At 40.5% G+C, this 17,101-nt stretch overlaps 1 protein-coding gene across 1 annotated transcript in view; it reads right to left on the bottom strand.

The window, feature by feature from the left end:
* The window catches only part of SYNPR (synaptoporin), a 378,090-nt gene that overhangs the window by 10,770 nt on the left and 350,219 nt on the right, over positions 1–17,101 (bottom strand). Inside the window, exons 8-9 of the mRNA XM_070455754.1 lie at positions 13,716–13,892; positions 5,096–5,254 (exon numbers count right to left, since the gene is read on the bottom strand). Coding sequence (XP_070311855.1) covers positions 13,768–13,892 — 125 coding nt within the window. The 3' untranslated portion in view covers positions 5,096–5,254; positions 13,716–13,767. The remainder of the gene's footprint in view (positions 1–5,095; positions 5,255–13,715; positions 13,893–17,101) is intronic.

The raw sequence follows: 17,101 nt of genomic DNA on the forward strand, positions 1-17,101 counted from the left end.
CAAAAGTGTTTATTCTGCATCCAGAGGGTAACAGAGGCATAAAGAACCTCAGGTGTCATCTAGTTCAACTCCTTGACTTTACGGATGAGAAAACTGAGGTCAAAGAGGAGGGATGGTTTTATTCAAGTTTGCAAAGCAGTCATTGCATTGAGTTAAAGTCTTTAGATGCTTAAATTGGTGCTATCCCCAGGCATGTGTCTTTCATACTATCACCTGTGGTTATTTAAAAATTCCTTGTGTCTTAGTCAATACCCTACTGTCTGTAGGACCATCACTCTATACTGATGCTATTATGTGTAAACAGATGCTCTCTAAAAATTGAAACTAATACTCCATTTTCTCGGAAATAATTTTTCCCAACAAAGAAAAGTTCTGACCATTATGTACACAGCTATCAACACATACAAATCCAGTGACTGGTACATTCCTTTAGTCTTAAGTCTGATGGCTATTTTCTTTGCTGGGTTAGTTTCCTGGATATGTTTCCAGCTTTGGAGATATGGAAATGCTACACGATGCAGTCAGAAAATGGCCAAGGAAGTCTCTGTGACCAAACCCATGTAGATGATTTTTCTTTCTAAGCTTCTGTAGTCAAGAGTTGAATCATCTGGGGTTTGGCAATCTTGCTCTAAAAGTTTCTGCCTAATTTTGCCAATTTTGAAGGACACAGAGGAAGTATTTGGGGTACAAAACTCGATGGTGCCTTTCACCATTGCTCAAACCTATACTCAGAAAGAGCTGGAGAGCTTTCTGTAAAAAGTGCCAACAATATAGTCTTGGGTTCTATCTCAGGACATCTGAAATAGATTTTCCATGAGAATAGATTTTAAACAAAGCAATTTGTGAGCAGACAAACCCAACAACTCCCCAGATTGTTCTGATACATGGGCAATGGTTGACAGCTATTGGGAGCTAGCCCAGAGGCAGGTGATAAAGCCAGGTACCCTGTCTATACTTGTTTTGAATCTATGTGAAGCTGGGCAGAGAGGCCAAAGAAATGGATAACAAATGCAGCTGCTTTCACCATTATCTGAAAATAGTTCTTCAGGGTGCAGAATGCCATGGCTTCAAAAATAGAGTTGGATATGAATTTTTATTAGATAAGTAGAGACAATTTATGATTCAGAGTGTGTATCGAAGGTAGTGATGGTTAATGAGATCCGTTTATTACTCCCCATAGAGCATTTTTTTAAAAAATAGGAGTGGGAGAAGACTGGATAATAGTCATGTGCTGTGCAAAGTTGAAATTCTTCTTTTTCTTGCCACATATTAGCATAATGAAGCTGATGTTTTGTCAAATTTTCTTTTTCTACAGAGAAATAAAGTATATGGCAGGTAAGATCCGGCTTGCTAGTTGTCACAAGATTATTCTGAATTGTGTGATTCTAAAAAAAGCCATTTGTCTGATAACTGCCCTTTATCTATTTACTTTTTGAATAGGAGACAGAAATCAAAAGGAAATGGTTGTTACTGGAAACAGAAATAAAAAACTAGAAGTATTAACAGTAAGTACATTTTTGTGATCCCTGCCCAGAAGAAGAAAGAGCACTACACTGTCTCTGTAATCATGGCTCCATGGAAAGTTCTTCCATATTAACATACGGTCAATCTATTCAGGCATTATAAAAATGAGATACAATCCTTTCAATTCATCTGCTTCTGCTGGATTTCTGTGTATTTTTAATACCCAGGATTTCAGATCCAATCTTAGAATTTGGCTTTGGTCAAAATTTGCTATACACATTTTATGTATATTCAGCAAAAACAACTCTAGACGAGTGGAAATCTATCCTTATCCACCATTTCTTAAAGATAAGATCTAGATTTGAAAATAGGTTATTTGTTTCATAGAGCTGTGTATGTTCTTCAACCCTGGCGTTTCTTAGCAGATGGTGAAATCTATAGCTGATCTCCTATGAGTTCACTTGGGCTGCCACGATAAAGTACCACCCACTGGGTGGCTTCCACAGCAGACATTTATCTTCTCTCAGTTCTGGAGGTTAGAAGACCAAGATGAAGGTGTTGGCAGGTTTAGTATCTTTCAAGGTCTCTCTCCCTGGCTTGCAGATGGTGCTTTCTTCCTGTGTCCTCATTTTATTCTTCCTAATCTGTGTTGTCTGTGTCCTAATCTCCTATTCTTATAACAACACCAATCATCTTGGATTAAGCCTCATCCAGGTTGCCTCATTTTTCTTTAATCACCTCTTTAAGGTCCTGCCTCCACCTTCTGGTGTACTGGGGGTTAGGGCTTAAACATGCGAAATTTAGGAGAATCCAATTTGGCCCATAACACCTCCTATCCAAGTAAGAGACTTCACATCAATACAAAGACCTGAGTTCAGGGAGAGTGTGGTGGGCAGACTGTGGGATTTGGGGCTGGGAGAAGACAAGAAGAGCAAGGAGTCTGGGGATGCTAGGCTGCTAGCCTTCTATATGCTAGAGAGATGAGGTAATTTAATCATCTGCTCAAAGTTCTCAATATATGTCAAAACTAATTTCATCAAGTTGACTTTATTGCTAACCTTTTGTGCTTTTTAAAAGGAAATCATTGTGTATGAGACTGTATTTGATGGAGAAGCTGTTGATCCAGGTATGGTGCTTGACTTTTGAGTGTAGCTCATTTTGTCTATTTGGATGCAAAACTGTGTGAATGGATTACTTATTCATTACGTTTTGCATAATGGGACTCTGTCCTAAAGCAAATCATTCAAGGGCTAGGCAGGTAAAATAAATGACTTAAAGGGGCCTCCTAAGACAGTAAGTTCTATCATCAATAGCAACTGATACTTGGGGGGGCATGGTTATTACTCGACTCCATCAAAGTAGTGTATCTATTTTATGCACATTGAAACAGAGGCTCAGAGAGGTTAGGGAATATGTTAAGGTTCATACAGCTTTCTTTCCTTTCAGAGAAAGGAAGGAGAAAAGTTGGTGGAACTTTTGGAACAGAGACTGAGTCTTAACTGTGGTAAAAGAGAGGCAGATGGATGGAGACAGGTGGGTACTTGGCTACAAGAACAGTGGAAAGACTGTCCGTGTCCACGGCAGGTGGAGGCTTGTGTACCAGACCTCTAGGTGCAAGAATGGCAGAGTGGTCTGCAACAGACCTCTGGGCTCTTCTTCTGTTCCTTTTATTATTATCACTAAAAATAATGAAAAATTACTATATGCCATTTCTTCTTTCCATCTAAAATCTTTTAAAATAGTATTAATATTATTTAACAAATACCTGTTTTAGCACTTTCAGTGTATCAGGCTTGTTCTTAAGAACTTTGTAATTATTAAGCTACCTATTTTTTATTCCATTAAATATATATAAAATTTTCTATTTTAAGTGTACATTTCTATGGTATTAAGTACATTCACACTGTGGTGCAATCAGCACCACTATCCATATCCAGATTTTTTTTTCATCTTTCCCAACTCAAATTCATGAAACACTAGCTATTTTTTACATGTCTCTGTGTATAGTTCTATGACACTTAATCACCAATATAGATTTAACTAACTATGACCATAGTCAAGATAAAGAATTGTTCCTTCACCATAAAAGTGCTCTCTTGCACAAAAGAGGCAATGTTTTAATGCATATGGAATCACATGCTGTGTCACATTTTCCTTCTAATTCTCCTTTTGGTAACAAAGCAAAACTTGAGAAGATCAGAAACTCATCACTAGGTTGGCTATAGAGCAAAAGCTCAGTAAAGACTTTGTGGGATGAATAAATGCTTTGCGAGTTCATTATCATTCACTTTATCTGTTTGCAGTCATTCTCCCCACAGTTTCTGGGAATGTGTATGAATATGACAGCAGAACAGGTGTGAAAAAGTGGAAGAAGCCCCCCCAGGCACCAGGAGGGGGCCTTGGCAAACACACACTGCCTCCCAGAGGCCCATCCTTATGAGGAGTCTTCATTCTTAAACATTCCTATGCAAGGGCAGCATTCTCCTGTGTCTCTGAACGATTGCTTTTTTGGTGTCTGTGTTTATAACCCTTTGTACTCTTCCAGTTCAGAGCTGACTGAGGGCAGTAGTGAGGGGGGCGGGGTGTCAACCTTGCCTCTCTGAGTATGTTTTGCTGAAATTAGAGACTAAACTGATACATGTTCATTGTCTGACTTTGCCCAGTGGAAGATATGCTTGTTATGACTAGAGACTTTGTTTTGCTCACTGCTTAGATCCAGCATATGCTTGGTACACAGTGGGGCCTCTATGAATACATGGTGAATAAATACATTTGAATACATAAATTCAGATCTCTTGTGTTTAATTCACATTACTCGTTTCTCCTATGACTATGGAAAAGAAATGGGAATTATCTTTAGAAAAGAATTTTCTTGGTTTCTGAAGTCATAAAAAATGCAGGATTTTTCTCAGCGTTTTTAAAAAGCACAATTGATCTCGCTTTTAATTTTCTTTTTATAGCACTCTGGAGAATGACCATCTGAAAACTTGACCTATTAATAACTTGCCAAAGAACTGTTGGCATCCATCATTTGAGAGCTATGCACTTAGACAGGTAGTTCTTAAATACTAGGAACTCTCTGATGATCCTCCTCAGTTGTAGAAGATACACTGACAGAAGAAAAGATTGTTGATGGTAGAGGGTAAATCCACACTTAACCCAAAATAGAGCTCAAGTTGGGATAACTGTTTTAAAACAAATCTTATTGCACACCAAGAGCAAAAGAAAGTGAAAGTGTTTGTCACTCAGTCATGTCCAGTTCTTTGAGACCCCATGGACTGTAGCTTGCCAGGCTCCTCTGTCCATGGAATTCTCCAGGCAAGAATGCTGGAATGGGTAGCCAGTCCCTTCTTCAGGGGATCTTCCTCACCTAGGGATCCAACATGGATCTCCTGCATTGTAGATGGATTCTTTACCATCTGAGCCACCAGGGAAGCCCCCACGAGCAAAGAACTAATACATATTTGAGTCAGAGGATGATGGGTGCTTGAATGATCAGAAATATCAGCCTTCATATGTATTTATGCCCCTTTGCACATGTGCACACATAAGATTTCTTTTCAGTACAAGAATACCTCACTTCCCAACAAGAGAGAGCACCTGAAGATAAACAGGCTCATATTTTACTCACATAGCTCAAATGGGTTGATCCTCAGGAGGTGCTGGTGTGGAAGACTCCAGTGAATGTGAAGTCTGGAGCTTGGACAAGTCACATCTCCTCTTACAAATTTGCTTTTCTTCTTTTAGAAAATGTAAACTGTCATTCCTGGCCCATTTCAATCTCATAGTTCTGTTGTGAGAAACAACATAAAACAGTTGAGATTCTACATTTGGCAGCTCTTTTTGAACTGTAAGCACTATTTAAGTATAAAATAGGAATCGTTTCATTAAGTCAAAATTGGCTGCTCAGAGAGCAGTGACTTGGAATACAGAGATGGTCTTTGTATTTTTCTAAGCCAGTCTATGTTGGAATTGGTTGATAATTAGCTCCACAACTTCTGTGAAAGGAATATATTGCCTTGTTCCAGATGGCATGATAATTCTTCACCAGGGGAGAGACCAAATACTGTCTGGGAAAATGCCATCCTCTCTCCAGCAAGGCTCTCACTGGATCAGTTATGCTCAGATGGAAGTAGATATGTGACTCTCTATCTGCCATCACCTGAGTTTTGGAAGAAAAAAAAAGAAGCATTTATAAACTTCCTTTTCAAAGTCTGGAATGGATCAGTTAGTACTTAATCTGTCTCTGCCCAAACCAAGAAAAATTGGAACATGGCAAGTTGAGTCTTTACTTTCTTCTGTTGAGCTGCTTTGGGTTTCAGTTTCAGACTGGTAGCTGTTGTTTGGTCACTAAATTGTGTCTGACTCTTCAACAATCCCATGGACTGTAGCCTTCCAGGCTCCTCTGCCCATGGAATTCTTCAGGCAAGAATACTGTAGTGGGTTGCCATTTCCTTCTCCTGGGGATCTTCCCGACCCAGGGATCGAACCCAGGTCTCCTGCACTGTAGGCAAGTTGTTTACCACTCAGACATGGCCAAGAAAGAATGTCCGAGTTGGTGACCATAAAAGGAGGGTTGTTTGGGAGGAAGCTAAAGAGGGCTGCTTTCAGGGGGCACGACTCTGGAACCTGATCTCTCTATTGGCTCAAGATCAACTTGCCTCCAAACTTGAGATGTTCTTTTCTCCTGCGGTTTAATAATGATTGCATTAGTTTGCTGAAGGCTGCCACAGCAAATCACCAATAAACAGTGGCTTGAAGCAACAGAACTTGATTCTCTCACAGTTCTGGAAGCTAAAATTCTAAAACTGAAGTGCTGGTGGTGGCCTCTTCCCTCCGGAGGCTCCAGGGGAGCATTCTTTCCTTGCGTCTTCCAGCTTCTGGGGGCTGCCCTGGCCTTCCTGGGTTTGTGGCTGCAGCTCTCTCCTCTTTGAGCCTGCCTTCACGTTGCTTTCTCTTCTAGGTGTCTGTCAAATTTCCTGCTGCCTCACTTTTTTTTTTTTTAATTGGAGGATAATCGCTTTACACTGTTGTGTTGTTTCTGCGGTACAGTAATGTGAACCGAGCTCTATGCATACATATACCCCCTCCCTTGGAAGCCTCCCTCCCACACTGCCCACATCCCACCCTTCTAAGTCATCACAGAGAGCCGAGCTGAACTCCCTGTGCAACACGGCAGCTCTCTCCTAGCTATCTATTTTACACATGGTAGTAACATATGTTAGGGCTACTCTGTCCGGACTCACCCGCTGAGCACATTTGTTATTGGATATAGGGCCCAGCCAGACAATCCAGGCTGATCTCCTAGATCCTTAGATCTCAAGATCCTTAACTTACTCATATCTGGAAAGACTTTTTTCATATAAGGTCATCTTCAAAGGTTCTGAGGATTAGAACATGGACAAATATCTTTGAGGGTTATCATTCTACAAAAGACAATAATTTTAAAAGTCTTTAATACAGTGTATATAAACTGATACACTCTTTCTGGTGAACAGTATGACAACTGCACTTTAACAAATATTTGAGTACTGTGTGCCAGCATTGTTTCAAAGCCTTTAATCAATAAAAATGCAGATGCCTTTGACCTGGTAGTTTTTACTGATTGGAATATGCTTACAGATACACTTACAAAAGATCTACAAAATTTTTTTTTGAGAATTGGTGGTAGCTTTGTGTGTAAGAGAAATAAAAACAATATCAAAGTGTCCATTCAAAAGGCATTGGTTGGGAAAACCATGTCATATTCAAATTCATATTACAGAATGTATGTTGTGGCTGTTAAAAAGAAATAGGCCTATACTGATATGGAAGATACATAAAGTGATAAAGTTGGGCAAATTACAGATTCTTATTAACATACATAAATAAAAAATAAGCATCTGTATAGATACATATGTTGGTGGGCTGCCACTTCCTACTCCAGGGGATCTTCCTGCTCCAAGCATCAAACCTGTGCCTCTTGCATCTCCTGCACTGGCAGGCAGATTCTTTACCACTAGCACCATCTGGGAAGCCCCAAAACTTTAGGGGGCAGTGACAAATCACGGGGAACTCTAGTGTTTGTTTGTGTAGAGAAAGTGTGGGGGAAAGAAATGCAGAGGATGAAAGAAATATTGTAGTTTTATAGTTTTATGAACCACTGAATTTTCTAACCTTCTACATATTATTTTTATTTTTTAATAATGTAAATAGGTATTATCTGGTGGTGAGAATTTAGGACATTCATTTCATTTATTTAATAGTTTATTCTGGGGTTTTATAAGAAGTCTGAGGCTTTTCTTTCCAATCAACTTGAAACTAGGCTTGGGTCTTTCTTATTGCCTGGGATATTTTCTTCCTTGATTTGTATAATTATTGTTGCTCTTCTGTCTGCCTTTTTCTACTTGTGAAATTGATTATTCTTCTGTTAGGTCTCCAGGATTTAGCAGCTAATCTCTTCTTTTCCGCTCATGATTTCTAACACATTGAATTATTTCTCTGCTGTTTCAGAGATTTTTTTTCACTTGATCTTCTGGGTCACTTTGGTCTCACCAGTGACAACTCAGTTTCAGCTAATCTACTGAATTGTAAAAGTTTCAAAATCATATTTTTAGTTCCAGAAAGGGGTGTGTGTGTGTGTGTGTGTGTGTGTGTGTGTGTGTGTGTGTGTGTGTAGGGCAGGTGTGCGCAGATGCACATTATTTACGGGACCCAAGTCACCTTATTATCTGTTTATGCTGCAATTGTCTATTTCAGTAGAGGTATGCTCTGAGTGTATCTCCTTCCTTAAGGTTCCTGGTTTCCTGGGGCTCTTGGGTCCCTTGGGCTTGTTATTTTTCTCTGTTTGCTTTGGGGCTGAGTTTGAGTTGCTGTGGAATTTTCTGAGACCATGGTGGAGCCACTGCTCTCTCTCCAGGCTAGGCTGATGGTACAGCTGAAGCAGGTGGTTCAGATCTGTCATGACAACAGGGCTTCCCTTGTTCAGAGACAGAGGACCTTCCTTTAGACCTTTTCAATGCTTCCATAGGTTTTTGGGGGTCAGGGAGACATGGCATGTCTCTATTGGTTAATGTCTCATTCTCTCTTGTGATGGAGGGGTGGGGGCTGTCCAATGAGCTTTAGCTCCAAAAATGAAATCATCCCTTTCAGAACCTCTGCGTGTCCTGTGGCTCTCTTTTGGTTTGAAGGGGAGAACATCTTGGCTGGCTTTCAATTACTTCCTCCATGCCTTACCCACACAACACCCATAGCTGCCCCATCCAGCCAAAGTCCAGCCTCAAGGAAGAACCCCAGCATTTCTACAGATGCATGAGCCTATGTTAAAGGAGCAGAAATGCCCAGTTAAGGCTAGCCTAGATTGCCTAACTTTTAATCCACCCTCAGACATGAGAACTGCAACAGTGAATGAGAGTTGATCAAAGCCATTGGTTTGTTATATAGCTGAAGCTTACTGATTCCAGAAAGAGGTGGGATGATTTCTCATTTTTATTTTTTTTAAAAAGTCAACAAATGTGTGTTGTTAAAAAAAAAAAAACAACAAAGAAAATATTTAACAGGTGGAAAAGAAAGATCTGATATAAATGCACTGAGATAAAGTTGTAGAACCTCAGAGTTAAAAATACTGGACTTAAAAAAATTACTGAACTTATTTTGTTTGACTATAGGGGACTACAATCAAAGTTCTGTTTCACAGCCCTTGACCCAAGAGAAGGCTTCCTTGGGAGCTCAGATGGTAAAGAATATGCCCGCAATATGGGAGACCCAGGTTCAGTCCCTGGGTTGGGGAAGACCCCCTGGAGAAGGGATGGCTAAAGGGGCCAACAAACCTTTATTAAATAAATCACCCTTGAAATAGTCCCAGTGAAATCCTTATGCGAGAGACTAATTAAGAATTTCCCCCATTGTATTTCCATTGTTGGTCCTGGGTCTGCTTAACTATCTTCCTGAGGGAGTTCCCTAACTCACTACCTAACAGCTCTTTCTTTTGTGGCACAACAATAATTATTGGACTTATTGTGTTGAAGCAAAGAAGAAATCGAGCTGACAGTGTGAAATCTAAATAATTAAAAAACAGAAGTTTTTCCCTCATTAAGAAGCCCCCTCAGACAAAATGGGCATATTTTCACCAGCTGATAAAAGAGTTGCTATGGATCAGAACAGCTGCATAATAGCTTCCATTTAGCATTGTTACCTTAAATTCCATCCAGCTCCAAAATTACACTGCTTCATCTATAATAAATGATTTACTTTCAGTTGGAAAAAGCAAAATGATCCCTTTTGGATTAAAATTACCTACAAATGTAATTAACAGCATCTCATTTTGTTAGCTCATCATCTTAACTCTCTACAGATGTCTTTAAATAGGAAAAATTGACATTTTTATTGTGTTCTTGATACATTGCAAACATTGCTTATTAGTACACACAGTTACGGGGCCAGTCCAGACACTCTGCCGGATTGAAAACAAATTTAATTTGTGTTTACTGTAGTGAGAAATAGCATTAGATTTAAACAGTTCCTATTTCATGTTACATAGTGTCTTAATATTCACCAACCTGCCTGAATGTAAGTAAGGCTCAAAGGCAGAGACTATCAGCTAAACTCTCTCTCTCATTCATCCGTTTGGAAGAAGTCAATATGAAAGTCTTTATTCAATTTATATCAAATGATGCCAGTGATAAAGAAGCCGTCTGCCAATGCAGGAGATATAAGAGACATGGGTTTGATCCCTGGGTCAGGAAGATCCCCTGGAGGAGGGCATGGCAACCCACTCCAGTGTTCTTACCTGGAAAATTTCATGGGCAGAGGTGCCTGGCAGGCTACAGTCCATGGGGGTGTAAAGAGTTGGACATGACTGAGCGACTGACCACACACACACAAACTATCTAATGTACAGTGTTTGAGAAAAGACCTCAATTGTATTGAATGTTTATCATAATAACTATTATTAACCAGTAGTACTGCGGTTTTTCTTAGCTTTGTGAACTTTCTAGATGATCACACAATATACTGGATCCTCAAACTCTTCCCTACCAACAGTGCATTCTCTTCTTTCCAGACAGAACTGGGATGTTTTAATCTAGTCCAAGAAATAACTTAACTATGACAATAAACCTTTTTAGCTGACTTCAGAGGTCAAAAGCTTGTGGAGACTTGATGAATAGGGCCAGGAAAAATCCCAAAAACCCTGTTATAGTGGTGCTGGGCTCTCCTAGCTCAGGCTGTAGAGACTAAAGAAACCCATGGGCTGATGGCACAAACAATTAATTGTATAAAAGCCAAAGTTAGCAGGCAGGAAGTGTAAGCCTGATGACTTAGGGGTTAAAATCACCCATTACTTATGGCTAGCTCTTCTCTGTTGTGTTCTAGCATTAAGCAATATGCTTGGCATAGTGGGTATTTAATAAGTGCATGTGGAATAAACAGAAGAAGGTGAGATTTCTTATCATAAACCAAAAGAATTTTTCAATCTGGGCCAATTGAGAGTTAACTACACAGCAGGCAGTTTCCATTTTGGGGTTTTCTTACACATCCAGTGTATTTTGGGGTATCACCATGATTTGCAATTATAGGTCTTACCTATTGCCCCTATTACTAATATATCTCACATATTTGGCAAATATGCTGCTATTCTGCACATGGACCATGGCAGACATCACTAATGGATTGCAGCACTGTATTTTTGTTGAGCCTGGATGCACTCCATGGCAGACATGGAGATATGCCACCCAGATTCCCTTTCAAGGAAGGCTCTGCCATCCAGCTGCAGGGAGTCTGGTCAGCAGACACTCCAGCTGTTAGGATCTTTGAGGTCAGCTTCAGCTGCAGAGTATCCCTGCTTGGAAGTCTGGCTCTTCCCAGAACAGATTTCACCTAGGGACTGAGCCATGGGAAGGGAAGGGAAGGCAGTGTGGTCAGAAAGGCCCAGCCATTCCAGCGCTCTGCTGGTCAACTCTGATGGAAAAGGCCAGCTCCAGAGCACTGCTCATCTCCAACAGGAAGTTGGCTGAGGCTTTCTCAGGCTTGCTTTGTGCTTTGTTTTCTCCCTCTGCCTAATCCTGCGTCTTTCCCTTCTCCTCATAGATGTCAATCCCTAATAAACATCTCAGACTCCAGAATCTCAAGGTTTCAGGGTCTGTTTCCAGAAACCCCAACCTGGCAGTCGCCATCACTAGCTTAGAGTTGGCATGTGGAATTAAGTCCATTTTCCGTGCCTGTCCTTCCTAAGGCCAGTGTTCACTGGTGATAAAATCAAGATACTCAGATCATTCCAATAATTCCTTAAAAACAGACAAGTTCAAATCCTTCTTTGGTCTGCAGGACATGGAGGATACAGCTAGTTATTGCTGATCTGATTCATTTCAGCAAAAACTCATGCCTTCCTTCAAAGCATTCAAATAACAACCTTCCTTGTCTGAGACAGGGTTTCTCAACTGTGGCACTATTAATGTTAGGGGCTGGGTAATTCTTTGTTGTAGGGGCCTTTTCCCGTGCTTGTAAGATGTTTAACAGCATCCTTGGCTTCACCCACTAAATGCCACCAATAGCCACCTCCCACCAGTTGTGATATATGAAGGTGTCATCAGACATTTCCAAATGGCTCCCAGGGAACACAGTCTACCTGGTTGAGAATCACTGGTTTCAGAGTTCTACCTTAGGAAGCAGCCTCCAGATAAGGGACATGAAACCCTTGTTGTCGTTCAGCCACTCAGCCGTGTCCAACTCTTTGTGACTCCATGGACTGCAGCATGCCGGGCTTCCCTGTCCTCCACTATCTCCTTGAGTTTGCCCAAGTTCATGTCCATTGAGCCGGTGATGCTCTCTAATCATCTCATCTTTTGCTGCATGTTTCAAACGACTCCTCTGTGGGCCTTGATCACCAACTTGAGTCCTTTTCTCAGGAGAGAGAGGGCAACGGCTCTTTGAATAAGTCATCACCAAGCCAGAAGAAAGATGGGTGACTCCCCCATTTCCTAGTTAACAGGTTGAATTTCAGACAAGCCTGCTGTGCCAAACCTCAGACCCAGCCTCTGACTCCCTCACTCCAGGTAACCTGTAGGTGGGTATCAGTTGTTTACACACCGAGGGAGGCTGCATTCCTAAGGCCCTTTGATATTGTTGGTTTTCTGTCTCTAGGATTAATTTGGGCATGAGAAGAGCAAAATCATTTACTTAAAAACTAAAAATATGGGTTTCATAGGAACCTCCAAAAGTTATTAGCATCTAAATATTGTTGAAACATTTGAGATCATAGGTGAATGTATGTATATGTGCATAAACTTATTTAAGTTTTCATTTTTTCACTCTTACCCAAATACTAAATATCCATTGAAGAAAATTAAAAATTATAGATCAACCAAGAGTAGAGAAAAGAAACATCACTTGTAATTTTACTACTAGTGATAACTGTAATTAAGATTTTGAAAAGAAATCTTCCAGATTTCTTATAAATAGTAAAATATGAATTTCATAATGAAAATAGGATATTGTGATATGTAACTCTCTTTGTTCTGCTTATAAATAATGGCTGAGCCAATATTTTCTGCATCTCCACTCTCTCTTTTTTCATTTTTTGGTGATTAGTGTCCTTTCATTTACAATGAAAACTTTCAAAGGAGGGAGATTTTTCTTAGGAGGACGCTAATTCTGAGTTTTGGAGGGATAAATAAGGGTTAGGATTATGAGCTATGCTGACCGCGTTCTCTGTCATCTCACTCCTGCCCACCGTTTTCCCCACCTCTGCCTCCCCTGCCCCTCCAGCTGAACCTGGGGATGGAGTGCTAACTCTGACTCACTTCGCAGCTTTGCCTGGAGAAATTGAAGGCTGAATCTTGAAGGAAATCTCCACTGATAACATAAGAGCTGTTCAGAGGACTTCAAAATACCATCTCCAGCAGTCAGTGCCTCGCACGTTAATGCCGCTTACATAATACCTACCCATCTATAGGATTTACAAGGGAATAGAAAGAAAACTTCTCTCACAAAATCAAACTTTCTGTCTTCTAAGGTCAAATTTTAGAGAAAAATGCTCTGGGCTCACCTTGTGGAGCATATATGTACCCAGTGGGGAAGACTGGCCTGAGTGATGCCTACAGTTTCCAGGAGGTGCGGGGGCTGTATAGCTCCACATGAGGACTGGCAGTGGTTTCCTATTAATTAGTGCTATGACCCTGGGGTCAATCCCTTCCTCTCTCTGGGCTTCCCTTTCTTCTTCTGTACACTTATTCATTAAAAAAAAAATTTTTTTAAAAAAAATATCAAATACTTACTTGGCTTACTTTGAGTCAAGCAGAGTCTGGTGCTGTGGATAGATCAGTAAGGCTACTGTGGTTCTGTGCCCTCAGGGAGTTTACCGCTTACAGCTGAACTGTCTATGATGACTGCCACGAGACGCACATCGCAACTGAAGTTGAGATGTGGCCGGTTCAAACTGGGTTGTGCTGTAGCTGTAAAAAAAAAAACCATGAGATTTTGAAGACTTATCATGAAAAAAATCTAAAGTGTACCTTCAATAATTATTTTTTATATTGGTAACATGTTGAAATGGTAACATTTTGGATGTAGGGCTAAATAAAACATATTAGTACAATTAATTTTGTCTGCTTTTCACTTTTTAAAAATACGCTGCAAGAACTTTTAAAATGACATCTATGACTCCCATCATCGTAGCGATTTCCTTTAGGATTCAGCATGTTACTGCACCCCCAAATTGTAATGTTCTCTGTTAAGTAACATGCTTAATCTTCCCATAAATATTCACTGAATGCTGTTAGTTACTGGTGGGCCAAGAATCAGAACATAGGTTGGTCTAACTCCAGAGGCGCCTGCTCTTCATATGTGTGTGTGATCAGTTACTTTAGTCATGTCCAACTCTTTGTGACCCTATGGACTGGACTGGACTCTAGCCCCCCAAGCTCCTTTGTCCATGGGATTCTCCAGGTAAGAATACTGGAGTGGATTGCTATTTCCTTCTCTAGGGGATCTTCCCGACCCAGGGATCGAACTGGCATCTCTTACGTCTCCTGCATTGGCAGGCAGGTTTGTACCACTAATGTCACCTGGGAAGTCCATACACATATTGAGAAAGAGCAGACTAATAACGAGTTTTTCTTTTTCTTTTTTTTTCATTTTAAGAGGCATTTTAAAACTGACATTCATCAAGTGTTTAACATGTGCCAGTCAGTGGTGTCCACTGAGCATGAGCAAAGAAGCTATAACCAGACTTCCTGGGTTTAAGTCCAAGCTCTGCCATGGGACCCGTGTCTCAGTCTTCCCATCTGTGAAATAGGAATGACAACAATAGCTCCTTCCCCAGGGCTGTGGTGAGGATTAAGACACCTTACTCCTGCAACGGTGGTTGTTAAATAAAAAACATCTTATTTAATTCCCATCATGACTCTAGCCTGTCCATTTTCTCCATGAGTTAAGCTTGTTGCCTAGGGTGGAACATGGCAACGCGGTAACTAAGTGTCAGGGCCAGAATCCAAATCATGGTCTAAATGACTACAGTGCCCGTGTTGCTTCTTGGATTGAATCCATGTTTTCTGTCTTCTCAGAGGCTGATTTCCACTATCCTTCATCCGAATGTTTACAAATAAGTGCGAAGTGCCCCTGCCTATCCTCCCTCCTTTTGCCCATGGTCAGCCCTTTCTCCTCCCCACAAAAATGGTGGATGATGCTTTTGCAAATAGTAGTATCCCAGTCAAAGTCACCGAAACTTTAAAAATTCTATGTTCCTTCTTTCCTCATCTTTTTCCTGAATCGCCACCTGAGTATAACTATTATGCGGGAAAGACTCGTGTGAAGCAAACTACAGATAATTTGAGCGATGGAAAGACCTGGAATCTGAGTGGTGGTGGCTCAGCTCAAGTCATTGCTAAGCTATAGCAGAGACCAGAAAAAAAGATCATTAAGACTATTAAAAAAAAATGAAGATCTCATTCTAACACTTGTTATAACTTTAATCCTCTCCCCAGAAAATGAGGCAGCTTGCATGGAGAATGGCAAAAATAGACTTCAGTTCATTTGCACAATTTAATTGTCTACTGCAGAGCTTTGCACACTTTTCTTGTAAAGCAGGGATCCCCAACCTCCGGGATCAAATGTCTGATGATCTGAGGCGTAGGTGATTTAATAATAATAGAAATAAGTGTGCACAATAAATGTTTTGTGCTTGAATAATCCTGAAACTATCCCCCTGCCACCCTGGTCTGTGGAAAAACTGTCTTCCACAAAACTGTTCCCTGGTGCCTAAAAGATTGGCAATCCGTACCGTAAGGGCCAGAGAGGGAGGTATCTTAAGCTTTGCAGGTCATTGCAGTCTTTGGCACAACTCTTCAGCTCTGCCACTGTAGTTCAAAAGTAGTTATAGAAGATACATAAACAAGTGGGTATGGCTATATTCTAAAATTTTGTGAATGCTGAAATTTGAATTTCATATAATTTTCACTTGTCTTCTTTTAATTTTTTTCAGTCACTTAAAATGTGAAAACATACGTAGTTCGTGGACTGGATTTGGCAAACTGGCCACAGTTTGGCAGCCCCTTGTTTACTCTGTACCAGGAGCAATGTGCACAAGCAATGTGCTTTTACTCTGTCAGAGTTTACATGATATTTCTGAGTTCTCTCAATGTGGGTTCCTTGGAACATACTTCCATATTTTACCAAAATTATTATCTATGCTCAAGAATGTTTGGGACAGATTGAATTCAAGCAGAGTTTCTTTACTATAGGACTTCTCAGAGACTTTAATTTGCTCATGTACACTGTAAATTTCCAAGAGGGGGTATATGGCAAGGGAAACTTGCCAAGCAGGACTTACTTGACTGCAGAATCTTTTTACAAAATGGAACACTGTTCACAAGTGGCGTTTCATGGAACACACTGTGAGAAGACTCTCTTCTCTTTCTATACGAGAAAATGAAGTCATTTGCCAAGGTCTCCCAGGTGCTGGACTGAAAGATTTGTCTGAAGCTGAGGTCTTCCTCCTTCTAGGGTCATCCTCTCTCTCCCAGAGGCCAGGCAGTGTTTTAGAAGTACATTCACTCTTTTGATACAAAGACAGAAATAATCCAGAGAAAAGTCCATTTCGTTATTTCCTAAGCACATGATGCTACTTGTCATTTGGCTATGTAAACCCTGGGATGATTGCTTTGCTGTGTCTGACTCTCAGGCCTCTTAAACTCAACCCACCATCAGCTGCTGGATTCATTTCCAATTTCACTCTTCTTACTTGTATAATTGCTGCTTTAATAATTAACTGCAAAGCCCATCTGACCCTAAGCTCCTTGGGGTCTGCGCTCCCAGTGCCCCAAATGAGATGGGGAAAAGCTCCTACACTTTACAGCAAGGTGTGAGTTGTTTAAAAGCAAACATGAACACTAGGATTTAGTGGGCCAGTTTCGATTAGAGTCAGAGAGCCTTTCAAGAAACTCATGTAATATGAATGATTCTTGAGCCCGCAGGTGCTAAAAGACTTAAGAGGAGAGTTGTGTCTTATGTGGGAGTTAGGGTTTAAAGTTGGCACATAAGGCAGAAACTGTGTAGTTCAAACTCACCCCTTGAAAAATCTTTTAAATTATCAATAAACAGTCAAAAAGCCATGACTCTATGTGTTCTCAGTAGTATCTCAGTCTAAAAAGCTACAAAGCAATTT

The sequence above is a fragment of the Odocoileus virginianus genome, chromosome 26, assembly GCF_023699985.2.
Source record: "Odocoileus virginianus isolate 20LAN1187 ecotype Illinois chromosome 26, Ovbor_1.2, whole genome shotgun sequence".
NCBI classification, from domain to species: domain Eukaryota; kingdom Metazoa; phylum Chordata; class Mammalia; order Artiodactyla; family Cervidae; genus Odocoileus; species Odocoileus virginianus.